This window comes from Mustelus asterias, chromosome 18, assembly GCF_964213995.1.
Source record: "Mustelus asterias chromosome 18, sMusAst1.hap1.1, whole genome shotgun sequence".
Classification (NCBI taxonomy): Eukaryota; Metazoa; Chordata; class Chondrichthyes; order Carcharhiniformes; family Triakidae; genus Mustelus; species Mustelus asterias.
The window spans coordinates 7302978-7323508 of NC_135818.1; the positions used below are offsets into that span (position 1 = coordinate 7302978).

At 44.7% G+C, this 20531-nt stretch overlaps 1 protein-coding gene across 6 annotated transcripts in view; it reads right to left on the bottom strand.

Moving 5' to 3' along the window:
* The window catches only part of zfyve26 (zinc finger, FYVE domain containing 26), a 79436-nt gene extending 60438 nt beyond the window's left edge, over nucleotides 1-18998 (bottom strand). For 4 of the 6 annotated variants that reach the window (XR_013499978.1, XM_078233318.1, XM_078233320.1 and 1 more), the window contains exons 1-10: nucleotides 18858-18998; nucleotides 16912-17000; nucleotides 14577-14865; nucleotides 10874-10952; nucleotides 10666-10755; nucleotides 9308-9863; nucleotides 7362-7492; nucleotides 3554-3715; nucleotides 2552-2640; nucleotides 1353-1516 (exon numbers count right to left, since the gene is read on the bottom strand). Coding sequence is in view for 5 of the 6 variants with exons in the window: in XM_078233318.1 (XP_078089444.1) it covers nucleotides 1353-1516; nucleotides 2552-2640; nucleotides 3554-3715; nucleotides 7362-7492; nucleotides 9308-9863; nucleotides 10666-10755; nucleotides 10874-10952; nucleotides 14577-14815 (1510 nt within the window). In the remaining variant the exon portion in view is untranslated. Of the gene's footprint in view, nucleotides 1-1352; nucleotides 1517-2551; nucleotides 2641-3553; nucleotides 3716-7361; nucleotides 7493-9307; nucleotides 9864-10665; nucleotides 10756-10873; nucleotides 10953-14576; nucleotides 14866-16210; nucleotides 16374-16911; nucleotides 17001-18857 lie in introns of those variants that run through there. The other 2 variants (XM_078233319.1, XM_078233317.1) reach the window with 2 other exon arrangements.
* Nucleotides 18999-20531: the final 1533 nt, after the last annotated feature.

A 20531-nucleotide genomic window follows, 5' to 3' on the forward strand; every position in this document is an offset into this window, starting at 1 on the left:
ATCCTTTGATATAAAGCTTCATAGCCACATCAATTATATATAAATCATATATGCTGGTTAGCTTAGTTGGCTGGACAGAAGGTTTGTGATGCAGTGTGACACCAACAGTGTGGGTTCAATTCCAATAATCAGCTGAGGTTATTCATAAAGGCCCCACCTTCTCAATTTTGCCCCTAGCCTGAGGTGTGTTGACCCTCAGGTTAAGTCACCACTCTCTAAGGGGAGAGCAGCCTCGAGAACGGTGGCGACATTTTAAAACCAACTTTAAGCTGTATACTGGTGCCCCAAGGTAGCAACAAATTACTGGTAGATTGAAACTTGTGTCTCCAATTACAAAGTTCTGGAATTTTAAGATGTTATGAGGAGATGGCAGTTTTTCATGCCGTCACTTTTTGTATATTGGTGATTGACATAGCAAGACATTGCACTCTGCCTGTCCAAATGAGAATTCATAAAATACAAAGACTAAAGAACAAAATTACTGACCATATCAAGCTATGGCAAGAAATTACGATTCAGTGGAAACTGGATTCAATTGTTTCCCAAAATTACAATAATATTTTACCCAAATAAACAAACAATAATGCAGTTAGGTTTATCTTCTGCAATCTCTCATAAGAACATAAGAACTAGGAGCAGAAGTAGGCCATTTGGCCCCTCGAGCCTACTCCGCCACCCAATAAGATCATGGCTGATCTTTTTCTGGACTCAGCTCCACTTACCCACCCGCTTGCCATAACCCTCAATTCCTTTAGGGTTTAAAGGAATTAAACCTTTAATTTGTTCAAAAATTTATCTATCCTTGCCTTAAAAACATTCAATGAGGTTACCTCAACTGCTTCAGTGGGCAGAGAATTTCACAGATTCACAACCCTCTGGGTGAAGAAGTTCCTCTTCAACTCAGTCCTAAATCTGCTCCCCTTATTCTAAGGCTAGACCCCCTAGCTCTAGTTTCACCTGCCAGTGGAAGCAACTTTCCTGCTTCTATCTTATCTATTCCCTTCATAATCTTATACGTTTCTATAAGATCTCCCCTCATTCTTCTGAATCCCAATGAGTATAGTCCCAGTCTACTCAGTCTCCCCTCATAAGCCAACCCTCTCAACTCCGGAATCAACCTAGTGAATCTCCTCTGCACCCCCGTAAGTGCCAGTATATCCTTTCTCAAGTAAGGAGACCAAAACTGCATAAGGTGTGGCCTCACCAGCACCTTATACAGCTGCAACATAACCCCCCTGTTTTTAAACTCCAACTCTCACCCCTCTGATACAAGATTCACACACCACATAGTATTTTAGGTTAATGTCATGGAAATGCCTTCTAACAGTTCAAAATAACTAAAGGAAACTAACAATTGTCATCACCCTTGCCATTAGCAGGTTGCTTCTGAAGGAGGTCAATGACATCTTCCACTTTCAGCGCTGGCAGGTTGGTAAGGTGATGCAGACTATACAAAGCAGAATGGCAGTCCAGACTGTGCAAATGCCGAACAAAGTCCTTCTCATGAATGCTGTTTCTAAAAAAAAGAGCAGGAATCAGAGCATGTATCTTGATTTGTCATGAATCAAAACAAGTGGGCCAATGCTAACATTTCACCTGAGTGCTAAAATTGGATTGCTGCAGTGAGGTACAAGTCATGGCTCAGTTGGTGAATCAGAAGGCTCTGGGTTCAAGTCCCACTCCAGGACTGCCGAGTAAAAGAAAAATCAAATCCGACACAAGTGGCACTGTCAGAGGTGCCATTTTTTGGATGAGATGTAAAACATTGGTCCCTTCTGCCCTCTTAGGTGAATTTTAAAGATCCCAAAGAATTATTTTGAAGAGCAGGGGAGCACTCCGCGTCCCAGCTAATATTTATCCCTCAATCAACATCACTAAAAAAAAACACATCACTTTTGTTTTGTCAGTGCTTGCTGTGTGCAAAGTAGCTGCCGCATTTCCTGCATGCCAGTGGCTTTAAAGTACATTGAGATGTACGGTGGTCATGAAAGGCACTATATAAATGCAAGTCAGTTTTTAAGTCTCTGTTTGAAACCCCTGCTACTACCATTTTGGGGTCCTTGACGAACACTGGCCAGGTGGTTCCCCCCCCTAAAGCAGGTGGGGGCCTCATTAAAGTATGCAAATCAAGAACATACAATGCACATAGAAGTGCAATTGCAATTCTGAAGTACAAATGGAGGGAGGAAGTAAAAGGAGCCTAGAACATATATTTTCTCATTGGGGTCAGGCATCCTTTGCACAGGTCCCACCAAAAAAGACACCCAGCCCATATCCAAACCTCCTCTCAGCTGCATTTTTCAGTAGAGGATAAGAGGAACCCTACAGTACAGTACCTAGCCCTGAGGTGCCAAAACTACAAGTAGTGTTCTTGCTAACTCAACATGGACTATGAATTAAACATGGGACTGAGAGGGTTTATCGGTAAATATTTATTCGTGTTAATCTGTCTGCAACATGGCAAGAATTATTTCAATGATGCAAAGCTGGAGATTGTAACAGATGGCAATGGTGCAAAACAAGGACTAGAAAATTATAGCAATGTGATTACCTGTTCCATTTCAAACACCATTCAAGAACCTCGATGTGAGAAGACAACCCACCACAGAACTCTTGGAGTACAGCATCACAACATAACTCCTGAGGGAGGAACACCAAAAGGCGCATGAACAGTGCTACTTATTTACAAAGCTGTGCCATAAAGCCTTTGTAAGCAAATCAGTAAGAAAGAAAAAGGTTGCAACATTTTGACCAGTTAAATCACAAGAGGGTTAGGACTTTGAGGATGGAATTTGTAAATTCTTTTGCTCAACCTTTCATTGATAGAAGGTGGATTTTTTAGCTCACAGAGTCAGCTCAAAGAACTTGGTGCAATCTAATAAAACTAGATGTAGAGGAAAGAAAAATAATGAACTTGTACTTAAAGGGCACCTTTCATGACCTCAATGCACATTACAGCCAATGAAGTAAAGTCAGTGTTGTAACACAAGGAAACACGGCACCTAATTTACACTCAGCAAAGTCCCACAAACTGCAGTGCAACAAATAATTAAATAACCTGATAAAGGCAAAATACTACAGATGCTGGAATCTGAAACAAAAAGCAGAAAGTGGTGGAAAATCTCAGCAGATCTGACAGCATCTGCGGAGAGGGAATAGAACCAATGTTGAGTCTGGATGACTCTTGAAGGGTCATCGAAATGTTGGCTCTATTCTCCCAAATAGCTGCATCTGACAGTCAAAGTCAATAAATAAAGGGAAGTAGAATGCAGGTGAATAACTCACTAGGTCAGGCATGTTACAATGTAGGCAATGCAGAAATGAATTTGGTTCAAGAAAGTAAAATCTGCTGAGAATTTGGCATTGTTAGGCCATTTATATAGCCCTAATTTTATTATCCGCACTATAAAGTCAAGTGAAACTAGGACTGTATAGGTGATCATGTTTGCGTCACAAGGTAATATTTCTGAACTATTTATGCTATCACCATTAATCATAGGTTCACAGTGCCTGTGCAACTAAAGTATTTTGCTACAATCAACATCATTTATACCTTGTTTTTATGAAGCACGTGTAGCAGAGTCTGAGTCGATTCCAGACTTTGACAGAAAGTCCATCCCAGCAACACCACAAGTCGTGAAAGGGGTTTAAACGTCTTTATCAATTTGCTTAATGTGCTGTAATCCTCCCGCTTTACTAGCTGTAGGGCAGTAATCTACCAAAGTTTAAAAAGAAAGAGAAAAATGAGCAGTGTTCAACCTCTATATGATCACAGAATAACCTAATTTTAATTTAAAAGCCAGTGTTAAATGAAAAAATGTTCAATTGCAATGTTAAGACGACTGCTCTCCAAGCGGTGCTCTTTTATGTTTCTAGGAGAGGTATTTGAGGAGTGGGTGGCAGGGGCAGAGGGATGATGATGCTGGTGCTGCACCATTGCCAAATTAGATTAGTGAGATCAGCAATAATTACAAAGCAGTACTGTACCCCTTATGAGAGATAATGAAAATGACATGTTCACTTCAAACACTTACTACCAGTATGAAGCTTTCTCAGGTAAAGTACAGTAGGGTGAACATTAAAGAATCAGTAATTAGGTAATGTCATAATAATCTAATTTAATTCAGGTGGAGTCAATCACAATTTACTCGCTTATTTTTCATGCAATTTCAATTTTATGGACGGACGCTCCAGTCCCGGGTCAATGTTTGACTTTTTTCATGAAGTCACAGGCTAGACCAGCATTTATTGCCCATCCTGATTGCCCTTCAGAAGATGGTAGTGAGTCACCTTCTTGAACTGCTGCAGTCCATGTGGTGTAGTTACATTAGTTATATCCACAGCACTGTTAGGGATGGAGTTCCAGGATTGGACCCAGTGATAATGAAGGAAGGGCGATATAGCTCCAAGTCAAGATGATGTGTGGCTTGGAGGAGATCTTTCAGGTGGGGGTGCTTCCATGCGACTGTTGCTCTTGTCCTTCTCGGTGGTAGAAGTCGTAAGCTTGGAAGGCACTGTCAAAGGAGCCTTGGTGAGTTGCTACAATGCATCTAGTAGATGGTCACTGTGGGTCGGTTTTGGAGTGAGTGAATGTTGAAGGTGGTGGATGAGGTGTCGATCAAGCAGGCTACTTTGTCATAGATAATGTCGGTGCTGCACCATTGTCAAGTTTCTTGAGTGTTGTTTGATTTGATTTATTGTCACATGTATTAACATACGGTGAAAAGTATTGTTTCTTGCACACTATACATAAAAAACATACCGTTCATAGAGAAGAAAATGAGAGAGTGCAGAATGTAGTGGTACAGTCATAGCTAGGGTGTAGCGAAAGATCAACTTAGTGCAAGGTAAGTCCATTTAAAAGTCTGACAGCAGCAGGGAAGAAGCTGTTCTCGAGTCGGTTGGTACGTGACCTCAGACTTTCGTATCTTTTTCCCGGAGGAAGAAGGTGGAAGAGAGAATGTCCGGGCTGCGTGGGGTCCTTAATTATACTGGCTGCTTTGCCGAGGCAGCGGGAAGTGTAGACAGAGTCAATGGATGGGAGGCTGGTGTGCATGATGATTGGGCTACGTTCACAACCTTCTGTAGTTCCTTGCGGTCTTGGGCAGAGCAGGAGCCACACCAAGCCGTGATACAACTAGAAGGAATGCTTTCTATGGTGTATCTGTAAAAGTTGGTGAGAGTCGTAGCTGACATGTCAAATTTCCTTGGTCTCCTGAGAAAGTAGAGGCGTTGGTGGGCTTTGTTAACTACAGTGTCGGCATGGGGGGACCAGGACAGATTGTTGGTGATCTGGACACCTAAAAACTTGAAGCTCTCGACCCTTTTTACTTCGTCCCCATTGATGTAGACAGGGGCATGATCTCCTTTATGCTTCCTAAAGTCGATGACAATCTCCTTCGTTTTGTTGACAGAGTTTGTTGTTGGAGCTGCACTCATCCAAGCACGTGGAAAGTATTCCATCACATTCCTGACTTGTGCTGTGCAGGTGGTGGACAGACTTTCGGGAACCAAGAGGCAAGTTACTTGCCACAGAATTGCCAGCCTCAGCCTTGGTCTTGTGGCCAGTGTTTATATGGCTGGCCCAATTCTATTTCTGGTCAATGGTAACTCATAGGTGGGATTAACGCCATGGAGAGATGGTTAGATTATCTCTCGTTGGAGATGGTCATTGCCTGGCACAAATACTACTTGCCACTTATCAGCCAAACCTGAATACTGTCCAAGTCTTGCTGCATATGAACATGGATTGCTTCTATGTCGAAGGAGTCGTGAATGCAGCTGAACATTGTGCAATCATCAGAAAATCTCCCCACTTCCAACCTTATGATGAAGGGAAAGTTATTGATGAAGCAGCTGAAGATGGTTGGGCCAAGGACGCTAACCTAAGCAATTCCTGCAGTGATGTCCCAGAAGAGAGATGATTGACCTCCAACAACCTCAACCATCTTCCTTTGTGCTAAATATGACTTCAGCCAGTGAAGAGTTTTCCTCTTGATTCTCTGACTCCAGTTTTGCTAGGCTTCCTTGATGCCACACTCATTCAAGTGTCAAGGGCAGTCACTCTCACCTCACCTACAATGGCCAATGACAATTACATCAGCTGTCCATACCTTCCAATGTTATTAATTCACTAAAATTGCATGAGGTAAATTAGTTATAAAGCCAAACAAAATGCAGATTACATATTCATATAATACTATAATTGACTGAATATTACAGCAACTACATCAGCATGAATCTCAGGAAACATCCGCATTCTAAAGCAAGGAAATGATAACAGCAGAAAATATTTTGGAAGATTGATGGGGGTTTAAACAGTTTAAAAAAAGACAACCTACACTTAAATTGAAACAAAGCACCGTGAATGCTTGAAAGCTGAAATAAAACAAAAAAATGCTGAAAAACTCAGGTCTGGCAGCACCTATGGAGGCAGAAGCAAAGTTAACACTTTGAGTCCAATATGACTCTGCTTCGGAACTGAAGAAAGGCAAATTATACTGAAGGTCTGCCTGAAACAGAAATCAGTTGGCTGCAGACTTTGCATATGAAACAAAAACAAGTGTTTCCAGTTTTGGAAGCCAAGCACATGCAACGTTGCATGCACAGAAGCTGGTCACCAATAATGAAGCCAAGTGATTCCAGCTTAGAACATTACAGGATCTCTTCTGATATTACTGAGATTTTATAGACTTTAATTTGCAAGAGAGTCTTTCAGTCTGATGAGCTGCTGCATGTCAGAGCACACTGCCACAGGTGTGGCTAGACTACACTGACCTGTCATTTTACACTTTGTATACAATGAAACATCAGTGATCGAAGGATATAAAATGACTCAACAGCCATAGGCAACACCTGGGACTGGTATTTGCAGATTAGAATGCTCGATAAAAGAGACCATGGCCCTTGCTCATCTTCTCCCATCCTGGTAGTTGACTGCATAATACAATGATAATGAAGTTGCTGGCTAATCAGAGCAAGGAATCTCTAACAATCAGTCTGCAACAGACCCACAAAAGGCACAAGGAAAACCCTAACAGCTGAGAACCTTGGGAACCATAGGGCCAAAATCATAATTTTCCTTCCAAGCCTGTTACCACATTGTGTGTGGCCATCTGATTAAGAATGCTAACATAACATTTAGTTCAGAGTTCTGGATTTTTTGTTCCAAAAATAAATCAAATTAAATCATTGTCGGATATAGAGCTTTGAAAAGACCCTTTTGGATCAATACATGAAACTTGGAAACAATAGATATTTGGTGCACGTTTCTCAATATAAACTTTATCCCATATTCATTATTGACTATTTACTCAAGACACAAAAACAACATTTCCTGCTCCCTCAGTCCTAATACATACCAGAACCTGCTCCAGAAAGTGCTTACTGGTGCTTGTGCTGTAGAAATAAGCTGCCTTCCAGGTAGCAGGTTTGTCTGAGTCTGTGAATAATGCTAGTGTAACCTTTTCAGCCTCTGACAGTCCAAGAGAAACTGAAAAAAAAATTAAGGAAACAAAATAAAAACAAATAGTCAAATAGTGTATTCCAACTATCAAACACACAACAACACTGCTGCTTTGAACTACATTCCAGTAACAAGCTTGGGAGGCGCATCCAAGGTGTAAGCAGCAACATGGTACAGAAGTTCAAGGACTACTGCCAAGTTTGTCCTTCTGGTAGATGTGCATCTAGCAAGGAGAAGGTTAAAGACCATCCTTCTAAACTGGGGACCTGGATTAACCTGTCTAGTACTGCCAATAATTTAAAACGCTTCAACCCCTGGAATCGAACTACATTTCAAATAATGCTGCTCATTGGGTACTGCGTATCTGACTAACCTGACATTTGGCCAAAAAAATACAGCGACATATGAACCAGATTATCTGCGAGCTCAAGGCAATAGAAACTGGAGTCCGGCAACTAATTTTTAACCCAAGAGATACAATTCACTTCTTTCTTCTTGTGGAGGTCCTCATTGCCACAAATGTAAATTATTATCTTTCTGTTATACCTGGCAGAGTCTTCTGCTTCTGCAGGTACAGCACCAAGTCTAAAACAGAAAGACAGAGTTTACAAATGGCATGACTCAGTCCACAAATCCACCACTCTGCTGACAAGGAGACATTAAACGGCAGAAATGCTCTGCATGTTGGATAATGATGGTAACAAATGGAGACAATGTGTGGAGCAGCTGCCATATTGGGAAGGGTTCGCGGGGTTGGCTGGCTGGCCGGGGAAAATTATTGCCTGGTGTGGTGCTGAGTAATACAGGCAAGTTTCATCCTTAACCCTTGATGATTTAGTCAATCTTAGTCCCTGGCAATAGAATCATAGAATCCTACAGTGCAGGAGGAGGCCATTCAGCCCACCGGGACTGCACCAACCACAATCCTACCCAGGACCTATCCCCATAACCCCATACATTTACCCGAGCTAGTCCCCCTGACACTAAGGGGCAATTTAGCATGGCCAATCCACCTAACCTGCACATCTGGACTGTGGGAGGAAACCGGAGCACCCGGAGGAAACCCACGCTGACACAGGGAGAATGTGCAAACTCCACACCGACAGTGACCCAAGCCAGGAATCGAACCCAGTTCCCTGGCGCTGTGAGGCAGCAGTGCTAACCACTGTGCCACATAGTGTGTTAATATTGGCACCAGACTGGAGAGAAGTTTGAAATGAATCAGAAACTGTTCCATGCCTTATCATTGACTACCTGTGTGCACACTGATACAGCTTGGTGCCAGGATTGAGTTTGCCTGTCATACCTCTACAGTCTAACAGCTCATTCGCAAGGAATGTGTGTGTTGTAGGGGTGACTAAAGGGTGGAAATAACTGGAAAATAAAAGAATTATACGGGTATTGGTAAATTATTAGCTTGAGATGACTCTGTGATTCCAAAGATTAAAATAAACCAAAATAAACTTATTTCCGTACGTTCTGTAGCATGGTGGCACAGTGGTTAGCACTGCTGCCTCACAGCGCCAGGGATCAGGGTTCAATTCTGGCCTCAGGTCACTGTCTGTGTGGAGTTTGCATGTTCTCCCCGTGTCAGCGTGGGTTTCCTCCGGGTGCTCCGGTTTCCTCCCACATCCAAAGATGTGCGGGCTAGGTAGATTCGCCATGCTAAATTGACCCTAGTGTCAGGGGATTAGCAGGGTAAATATGTGGGATTTCGGGGATAGGGCCTGAATGGGATTGTAGTCAGTGCAGACTGGATGGGTCGAATGGCCTTCTACTGCACTGTAGGGATTCTATACAATGGGAGGGGGGCATCTGAAGGAAGGACACACAACTGATTACCTCTTTCAGGTGAGATTTGTGCTACTAGCTTCTCTTTATTCTTCTCAATGGATACAGTGCTGTACAAACTGATCAGAGTTTGGTTTGATTTTCTAAGCATAAAGCCAAGTAAACGCTCCTCGTTCAGTCTGCATTCTGTGGCACAGCAAGCTTCGTATAGTTCCTCACACAACTGTCGGATTTCAGAGGCCTGCCTTTCCATGTCAAAAGTGAGCACAGAAACAACAGAGTAGATATGGTTCTTGGTCCACTCCTGCACACCAATGGCAGATCCATTCCTGGCCTTTCCCTGGCGAGCTTCCTTCAGCGAATGTAGAGCATCCCGCAAAAAGTCAACCAGTAGTTTCTGTAGCCTGTGGTTGTATTCTACAGCAGAACTGTTGCTGTTTTCTGTCAGCAAGCAAGCAACCACAGCCTGCACAAGCTGAGGGCTGCTGGACAAAAGGTTCCACAAAGATGAAAATGCCTCAGGACTTAGTTTATAGGTGCTGAATTCCTCTTGCTTCTCAATGACCAGATCAGGATTATGGCAGTTTAAAAATATATCGTGAAGTTCCTGTACAGAGAATAAAATATATTAGCATCACATACTACCCGGTTCTGATGTGGAGATGCCGGCGTTGGACTGGGGTGGGTACAGTAAGAAGTCTCACAGCACCAGGTTAAAGTCCAACCGGTTCATTTGGAATCACGAGCTTTCGGAGCGCTGCTCCTTCATCAGGTGATGACAGTGATCACCTGGTGAAAGAGCAGCGCTCTGAAGGCTCGTGATTCCAAATAAACTGGTTGGACTTTACCTGGTGTTGTGAGGCTTCTTACTGTACCCAGTTCAAATCACACATGAACCCAGGAATATTACTGAAAGTTCAACACGTCAATATGTCAAATATTATCACAGAATCCCTACAGTGCAGAAGGAGACCACTCGGCCCATCAAGCTTGCATCAACAACAATCCCCCCCCCCAGGCCCTATTCCCCATAACTCCATGTATCTATCCTGCTAATCTCCCTGAAGGGTCAATCTAGCATGGCTAATCAACCTAACCCATGCATCTTTGGAGTGCAGGAAGAAACCGGAGCACCAGGAAGAAACTCGCGCAGACACAGGGAGAACGTGCAAACTCCACACAGTCACCCATTCGGGAATTGAACCCGGATCCCTGGCATTGTGAGACAGCAGTGCTAACCACTGTGCCATGCTGCGGAGTAATACTGCCACTTGATTTTTAAAATTACACAACAACATAATAGAGTATTAAATTAGCCACACATTTCAGTAATACCTTACAGCAGTCTCAATTAAGAAATCAATTTAATAAGTCACTGAAATTATTTAAATAGAATAAATACACATCACCTTTATGATGTCTTGTGAGATGTGTGGCTGCAGCTCTTCCAGGAGCAGAAAGAATTCAATCTCACTCTTGGCAAATGGCGGGAGTGATATCTGGTGCAAAATAAATTAATGGCTATCTCAGAATCAAAGAACAAAACATCTGGAAATGAATATAAAACTTAATTGAGATCATCCACAGAATCACTGAATGCATGAAGTGTCCATTTACCTGATCGTGTGACCACCAACGTTCCAGCTCTAGTAGCCACAGCCAGGCAAGTCGATGGGGACTAGAAACCGACTCCCACCTGCATACAACCAGCCAGTCAGAAATCAAAATTTTAAAACTCGATGAAAAATTAAAACTGCTTACAATTTTTGAACTATGGAATTTGTCACAGTTGAAACATTTTCTTCAAATCAGTTTTGAAGAACACAGCAACCTCTCCAGTCTGAAGATCTATTATGCAGAACCACCAGTTGTACCAAAACTCTTTGAGCAGGCCCAAGCAACTCATGGCATCTTTTTAGTATTTTGGGAGCAGAAACATAGAACATATATTATTTGGATAAGTAAAAGCTTTTATTGTGATTTATAATATTTAATGCTTCAGGTAAATATTTATATCTACAGTGTTTCCTGGTTCACACACTTGCGATTAATCATTCTAATGTCATTCTATAATCCAGAAAATTCCAAAATCCAGAAATAATTTAGAATACAGGACTTGGGAGCAGTTTGCCTTTGGCCTCTCGAGCCTGCTCCACCATTCAATAACATCATGGTTTATCTGATTGTGGTCTCAGCTCCACTTTACTGTCTGCACACAACCCCCCCCCCCCCCCCCCCCCCCCCGCCCCCAATAGCTCTTGACTCCTGTCTTTCAAAAATCAGTCGAACTCTGCCTTAAATTAATTCTCTGACCCAGCCTCCACTGCTCTCCGAATAAGAGACGTCTACATACTAAGGACCCTCTAAGAGAAAACATTTCTTCCCATCAGAGACTTAAAAGGGAGACCTCTTATTTTTAAACTGTGTCCTCTCGTTCTGGTCTCCACTACAAATGGAAATATCCTCCCAGTGTCTACCCAGGTTCTTATGTTTCAATAAGGTCACCTCTCATTCTTCTAAACTCCATATTTAGTCCCAAGCATTCTGGACTGAAGAGGTTACAGTTTATTTAACATCCCGAAGAGTGGTGAAACCAAAATTCATAGAGCAGCTCACATAAAGGCATTTTTAAATCTCTAGTTATGTGTAAACTTATCCAGTGAATAATTACTCCATAAAGATCAGGAAGAACCCAAGGCTGGCTGAACGAGACAATCAAATGGGCCACAGCACCCATGGATTTGGGAGGACAAACATCAACCAGAATTCTGATCACGGTTCAGTGACTCTCCTACCCACCCACTGGAAGTGTCCATGATACTGGTTGAGGACAGGATTACACATGATCTCTGATGCCCCGACAGCCAAAATCCTACCAAGATCAAAGGTGACCCCCTGGTCGAACTACCAGATACTGATCTGGATATGTGACACGGTACTAAATCAACAAACCAATAAGTTTAGGAAGAATGGGGGAGAAAACATACTTGAGGAGGAAAAAGCAGAATTATAGTGATTATCGCACAGAAACTTAACAGACAACCCACATCCCACGGTAGCACAGTGGTCTCAGCAGTGGTCACAGTGGTCTCAGCAGACCCACATGCGGCACGGTAGCACAGTGGTTAGCACTGTTGCTTCACAGCTCCAGGGACTTGGGTTCGATTCCCGGCTTGGGTCACTGTCTGTGTGGAGTTTGCACATTCTCCTTGTGTCTGCATGGGTTTCCTCCGGGTGCTCCGGTTTCCTCCCACAGTCCAAAGATATGCAGGTTAGGTTGATTGGCCATGCTAAAATTGCCCTTAGTGTCCTGGGATGCGTAGGTTAGAGGGATTAGTGGGTAAATATGTAGGGATATGGGGGTAGGGCCTGGGTGGGATTGTGGTCGGTGCAGACTCGATGGGCCGAATGGCCTCTTTCTGTGCTGTAGGGTTTCTGAGATTCTGAGATCCCAAAAGTCCTTCCTGCAACATTTTGAAACGCATGTGCTAATCTGTATGCAAAAAGCTGAAGACATCATGACTGAAGGAGAGTCTTGTATCAGGTAATCATACTTTCAGTTCCTTTTGAATTTATACAACAATTTATAATCTTGTGCAATGCCCAAGCAGGTCAAGATAGAGCTATATAAATATATAAATGGACTGCTGTTTTGCAATAATCTACCAAAACAGGCTATAGGTTAGAATCCCAAAAGACACGATGTCAATAGCCTGATGCCAGAGGAAAGTGAAAGTGTAGACACAGAACCCTTTTTCAATTGCAAGGAATAGATGGCACAGCAAAGGAAGTTGGGCAGCACGGTGGCATAGCGATTAGTACTGCTTCCTCATAGCAATTAGCACTACTTCCTCACAGAACCAGGGTTCGATTCCCGGCTTGGGTCACGGTCTGTGCGGAGTCGGCACATTCTCCCCATGTCTGCAGGGGTTTCCTCCGGGTGCTCTGGTTTCCTCCCACAGTCCGAAAGACGTGGTTAGGTGCATTGACCATGCTAAATTCTCCTTCAGTGTACCCAAACAGACGCCAGAGTGTGGCAATTAGGGGATTTTCACAGTAAATTCATTGCAGTGTTAATGTAAGCCTACTTGTGACACTAATAAATTTTAAACTTTACACAGGATTTTAGAAGTGTTAGCTGTGAAGGCCTTCACACAGATAGTACTGCAAAGAATTTCAGAAAGCGATTAACTGGTTCAAGAAATGGGCAGGCAGCTGACGTGTAATTTAGATGACATGAGGTAATGAATCTTAAGAGGAACACAAAACTGGAATGGCGGCTGACATTTTGAGTCTGGGCAAAAACCTCAATGCCCCTGTTCTTCCTGTCAAAGCCACCTGGCCCACTGAGCTCGTCTAGCAGTTCCTGCTTTAGATTTCTTGCATTTGCAGCACTTTGTTCAAGCAACAGATGCATATGCCTAATGGAAAGGCACTGGAAATGGATAAATGAAGACTATGGGGTTAAAAAAATCTCTCTCTGAAGTACAGTTCAAGCACATAAATCCAAATATTAAAGGCCAGTAGAATTCCGTGTTTTAAAAATAGAGCCATGAGGTACAATAATAAAGAATAATTACTTTATATGGGACATGGATAAGGTCACTCTTGGAGGACTGTGCATAGGTTTGGGAATCCCATTATAAAAAAGGACATTAAGACCATATAAAGCACACAGGGTAGAACCCAAGAATAATATCAAAGATGGGAAAGTAAGTTTATGAAGGGAGACTTGAGGTACTGGGATTCTTTACCACTACGCAGTGAAGGCTACGAAGAAAAGAGTTTAAAATTCTGCTTGGAGAGTCAGTGATCAGCATGATCAATTTACGATGACAACCAAAAGTGAGGAAAAAGCTTAAGAGAAATCTCGCTACACAGAATATTGTTAAAGTTCAGAATGTTTCACCACAGGACATGACTGAGGCAAAGATCTTTACTTCTTCTGATTGAGTGATGAGAATGTGGAACTCACTACCAAGTGAGATGGTTGAAGCATAAGGCGTAGATGCATTTAAGAGGAAGCTAATTAAGTATATGAGGAAGAAAGGATCAGAAGAATATGTTGATGGGTGAGGTTAAGTAAGATGAGGGGAGCATTGCATAAACACAGTGTTTGGGCAACCGGCCTGTGCTATAAAATTCTATGTAATTTTAAGGGGAAAGTGGATAGAGTAAATATGAGTCTGTGAGAAGAGATTAGACAGTAGGACCAGTTTTGGATTGTTCAAAGTAAGAGTCAGCACAGATACAATGAGCTGTGTGATCTTCCCTGTGTTGTAAACTGCTATGCTTCTACGAGCACCTCCAGAGTACTCACCTTAGCTTGTATGGAGAGACGACAATCGCCTGGAGGATTTCCTTCACTTGTTCTGCACCACCACCTTGCCACTGCCTTAACTGGGGCATACAGGCTTGTGCCAAAGCCCAGTGTCCCTGCCGCAGCTGCTCACAGAAGAACACAAACAGCCTCTCCAATGAGTCATCTTCCTCTCTCCCAAATGGATGCATGTTCACAACCTTTGTCCCAGTGCCCAGGCAAGACAAAGATCCTTCCATGGCAAAGATATTTTGCACTATCAGCTATTTAACCACTTAAGACGCATTGCCTGCAAATAAGGAAATTATATTAAAACCGTTGAAATTATTTCTACTTGCCTTAGTGCAGTATTATAAAGCAGAAGTTATAGTTTAAGCACAAAGTTAACAGTTGCCACAAATTTTACACTGCAATTTTTGTTTCCTCCATTCTACATAATCATTTATTCTCCATCGAAAAGGGCAGATAAATGATGGTAAAATTGGACATTGCAGCAAATGTCCACCAAGAAACTTCGGGCTTTAAATTTCCAAAATGTAGAACAGGAAACTGCTTGTACCGTTCCGAAATTAAACATCACTTATGAAATTGTAAAAAAAGTGCAATTATGAGAATGTAATTTCATTTTACCATTAATTTTCCTAATTTATATTTGCAATATTTCCAACCATCCATTCTTTGGGGAATTTTTAACTATCCTAACAATGGTCAACACTGATTAGGATCAGAGATGTATCATTTCATTTCAATGGCAGGCTAAGAAATTGCCTCTCCCATGCATTCTATGTTTCAACATTCTACCAACATCAGTACTCTCAAACACAACATTTAGCAATAAGTCAAGAGTAATAGCTACAGGAACAATTCATCTATCCATGTAATTGTAAACTATCAGAAATGGCATTGCAACAAACACAAACAGCTGTATAACGATTAAATGAAAAAGAGAAAACATACCAGACATTAAAAACACTTCTCTATTCCCCAAGGAAACAATGAAAGAGTCAAAAATGAGGACAGGTTGTCCTGTGTTGGGCTGACTGAACAAAATTCCAAGTTGCTGCCACTGCACAAAATCGGTTGTTAATTTTTCTCAATTTTGCACACCCTAGCTATTTAAACACGGTTCCTCAATTTCTCACCACGACAGCGACGTGTTAAAATCAAAGAGTAAACCATATCATGCCATATACATCTAAAAGAGTGAAATTGATCCTAGGGGGAATTCTAGGGCTACAAATTTGAATTTAATTGACTATAAGTAATCAATTAAAATATTAGTGAATTTTCCCATTGAATGTATCTCAAACTCAGGACTCTCCCTCCAATTTTTGTTTGCCAAACACCCAGGACGTACTCTCAGCAATCTTTGAGAATCGTTTCTTGAAGGACAATTTAAGGAAATTTTAGAGTGACAAACACAATTTTGCCAAAGCTGCCAAATGAAGTCATTACAATGATCTGCTCACATAAATACTGTGCACTGGTTGTAGTGTGAAGTTTCAATGTAAGCTCACAATCACTTTCTTTCTTTAGCCGCCAGTGCACAATTTGAAATCAAGTGGCCCAAAAGGCCAAGGTTTTGCTTAAAACAGAATGATTTCAGCTGTATCAGCAAGAGCATTACAACTGACCTCTTATGTCTGAAGATGTGGGTGAGGTAGGGTCCCCGGTCCTGATCACTATACTGTGATTCCTGCTGAAATGTGCAGTGTGTACATGGGTGATAAATGAGGATGGGATTGCAATCAGCTGAATTGTCTCCCACAACAATTCACCTTCCAACACACCATCTGGACACTTATCAAGGTCCCCAAATACCTTTGGAAGGGAAGTGCAAGAAGCGACAGCAAGGTCCAGGTTTGCTGCAAAGTTTAAAACTTGAATGGACAATAATTCAGTTATTTCTGAAAAAAAGAGACATGATGTCAAAGCTTGTTGCCTTGCACTCATCAGGACAGATGCAAGAATGTCAAATTTCAATGAGAACAACAATTTATGCTTGCGTCTGAATGAGCGCAAGACAAAAAGCTTCAACACAGCATGGCTCTTTTTCAACATGATGTGGAGATGCTGACTTTGGACTGGGGTAAACACAGCAAGAAGTCTAACAACACCACGTTAAAGTCCAACAGGTTTATTTGATAGCAAAAGCCACTAGCTTTTGGAACAGGCTAGTGGCTTTTGCTACCAAATAAATCTGTTGGACTTTAACCTGGTGTTGTTAGTCTTCTTACTCTTTTTCAACACACCAGGGAGCAAGTTTTGGCAAGGGAGATAGATGCATGAACAATGAGCTATATTTGTAAACACACTTTACTTAGCAAAAACTTACAACGGTGAATAAGAGCAAAGCACAGTGGATGCTGGAGGTCCAAAATGAAAACAGAAAGTGGTGGGAAAGCTCCTCAGGTCTGCCGACATCTGCGGGGAGAGAAAGTGAGTGTTGAGTGTCAGAACTGGGTTCTGGAGGGCCACAATGGTCTGAAAAAAAAACTTCCCTCCCAACTTAAAGTTTCTTTATTAGTGTCACAAGTAGGCTTACATTAACACTGCAATGAAGTTACTGCGAAAATCCCCAAGTTGCTACACTCCGGAGCCTGTTCGGGTACACTGAGGGAGAATTTAGCATGGCCAATGGCACCTAACCAGCACATCATTCAGACTGCGGGAGGAAACTGGAACACCCAGATGAAACCCACTCAGACACAGGGAGAACGTGCAGACTCTGCACAGTGATCCATGCCGGGAATCAAAACTAGGTTCTGGCGCTGTGAGGTAGCAACGCTAACTACTGTGCCACAGTGCGGTGATATTCATCCAGCCACCACATTTATTTAGTGTGGATTCAGTTGATGTGGAGCAGTGAGTGAGGGGGGACAATTGTCAAATTCCAGTCCAAATACCAGCGTGGAGTTTCATTTTAAGACAGACAAGACCAATTCCAACAAGTGTCACTAATAGTTTCCATTTCCAACCTTTGCCTGTTTTCTTCCCCGTGATTCAGCCTGGGGCAAGTGTGTTTCTCAAGTAGAAGGGGGAATAGGGAGATCCCACTCTGGCACTAGCTCCACTCCCAGACCCTCATCTCTTCCCAAGGGGGGGGGTGGGGAGATCCCTCACCTCCCTGCTCCGAGAGGAGGGGGGGGGGGGGGGGGGGGGGGGAGAGAAGAGATCCCTCACCTCCCTGCTCCGAGGGGGGGTGGGTCCCTCACCTCCCCGCTCCGAGGGGGGGTGGGGGGGTGGGTCCCTCACCTCCCTGCTCCGAGGGGGAGGTGGGTCCCTCACCTCCCTGCTCCGAGGGGGGGGTGGGTCCCTCACCTCCCTGCTCCGAGGGGGGGTGGGGGGGTGGGTCCCTCACCTCCCTGCTCCGAGGGGGGGTGGGGGGGTGGGTCCCTCACCTCCCTGCTCCGAGGGGGGGTGGGGGGGTGGGTCCCTCACCTCCCTGCTCCGAGGGGGGGTGGGGGGGTGGGTCCCTCACCTCCCTGCTCCGAGGGGGGGTGGGGGGGTGGGTCCCTCACCTCCCTGCTCCGAGGGGGGGTGGGGGGGTGGGTCCCTCACCTCCCTGCTCCGAGGGGGGGTGGGGGGGTGGGTCCCTCACCTCCCTGCTCCGAGGGGGGGTGGGGGGGTGGGTCCCTCACCTCCCTGCTCCGAGGGGGGGTGGGGGGGTGGGTCCCTCACCTCCCTGCTCCGAGGGGGGGTGGGGGGGTGGGTCCCTCACCTCCCTGCTCCGAGGGGGGGTGGGTCCCTCACCTCCCTGCTCCGAGGGGGGGTGGGTCCCTCACCTCCCTGCTCCGAGGAGGGGTGGGTCCCTCACCTCCCTGCTCCGAGGGGGGGTGGGTCCCTCACCTCCCTGCTCCAAGAGGGGGTGGGTCCCTCACCTCCCTGCTCCGAGGGGGGGTGGGTCCCTCACCTCCCTGCTCCGAGGGGGGGTGGGTCCCTCACCTCCCTGCTCCGAGGGGGGGTGGGTCCCTCACCTCCCTGCTCCGAGGGGGGGTGGGTCCCTCACCTCCCTGCTCCGAGGGGGGGTGGGTCCCTCACCTCCCTGCTCCGAGGGGGGGTGGGTCCCTCACCTCCCTGCTCCGAGGGGGGGGTGGGTCCCTCACCTCCCTGCTCCGAGGGGGGGTGGGTCCCTCACCTCCCTGCTCCGAGGGGGGGTGGGTCCCTCACCTCCCTGCTCCGAGGGGGGGTGGGTCCCTCACCTCCCTGCTCCGAGGGGACCCCCTAATTCCTCTCCTCCCACCAGCCCCCGGATCCCCCTCCGCTCCCCAGAAGCCTTACTTTAAGTCACTATCGGTGAGACTGGAAGGGGACAGAGGGAGACATTCCGCTGGCCGCCTGCCCCGGGGACGCTGCTTTAAACTCGGGCCAAGGAACGGCCTCCCTCCGCCTCGAGCCCGGCCGCCGGCTCACGTGACGCCGCTTTCCGCCCGCCTGGGGGTCGCAGGTCACCACTTCCTGCCGCGTCTCCATGGTGACGAGCGGCCTACCTCCCCTTCCCAAAGCCTCATTTCCCCCCCTTTGCAAACACTCGCTAAACTACAGGAAAAAAAACTAGAGGAAGGAGGGGGGAGGAGAGAGAGTTAAATTACTGTCGATGCTGGAATCTGAAACAAAAACAGAAAATGCTGGAAAATCTCAGTGGGTCTGACAGCATCTGTGAAGAGAGAATAGAGCCAATTGCCAGAATTGTACTCTGTCGCTCGCCTGAGGCCAACGGAGAATGCCGTTCTCCGAGCCGGTAATATTCCGGCAAATGTTTTGAGTCCAAAGATGTGCAGGTTAGGTGAATTGGCCATGCTAAATTGCCCCTTAGTCTCCCAAGATATGTAGGTTAGAGGGATTAGTGTGGTAAATATGTGGGGTTACGGGCATAGGTAGGATGCTTTGTCAAAGAGTCAGTGCAGATTCAATGGGCCGAATGGCCTCCTTCAGCACTGTAGGGATTCTATGATATTCTATGAGTCAGGATGACCCTCTGTCAGAGCTGAAGACAATAAAAGTTTAAAGTTTATTAAAATCACAAGTAGTGAAGTTACTGTGAAAATAAGACAAGATTTATAACATGCTCTAAAACAAAATTTTTTGTATTTGCAGCAACTTTGCACAGCTTGGTGGCACAGTGGTTAGAACTACTGCCTCACAGCACCAGGGGCCCGGATTCGATCCCAGCCTCGGAACACAGTCTCTGTGTGGAGTTTGTATCTTCTCCCCGTGTCTGTGTGGTTTTCCTCTGGGTGCTCTGGTCTTCGCCCACACTCCAAAGGTGTGTGGGTTAGGTGGATTGGCTGTGGTAAATTGCCCCTTTGTGTCAGGGGAATTAGCAGGGTAAATACATGGGGTTATGGGGATAAGGCCTGGATGGGATTGTTGGTGCAGGCTTGATGGGCTGAATGGCCGCCTTCTGCATTTTGGGGATTCTATGATTTTTCTAACTTAAAGACCCCCCTCCACACTCCCCAACCAAGAGAAATCCTTATTCAAGACTCACAACTGGTAGGAACGGATGATTCACTCAGTGCCTTTCACCACATCAGGATGCCATCAATGCTTTACAGCCTAATGGAGTACATTTGAATGTGGATGTTTTGCTCTGTTGTCGTGTATGGAATGCAGCCCAGCAAGCTCCCACAATCAGCCAGGTTATATGACCCCTTGGATTTATTGGGGAAGTGCGGACTGTTTCCCTTGGAGAAGGATTGAGAGGAGTTTTGATGGAGCTATTCAAAATCATGAGGGGTCTGGACAGAGTAGGAGAAACTGAATGCACTGCCTGAGATTGTGGTGGACGTAGGTTCAATCAAGGCAAAAGGGAATTAGACTGAAAGGGACAAAAGGGAATTAGACTATCAATTTTTTCACACAGAAGGTGGTGAGTGTCTGGAACAAGCTGCCAGAGGTAGTAGTAGAGGCGGGTACAATTTTATCTTTTAAAAAGCATTTAGATAGTTACAT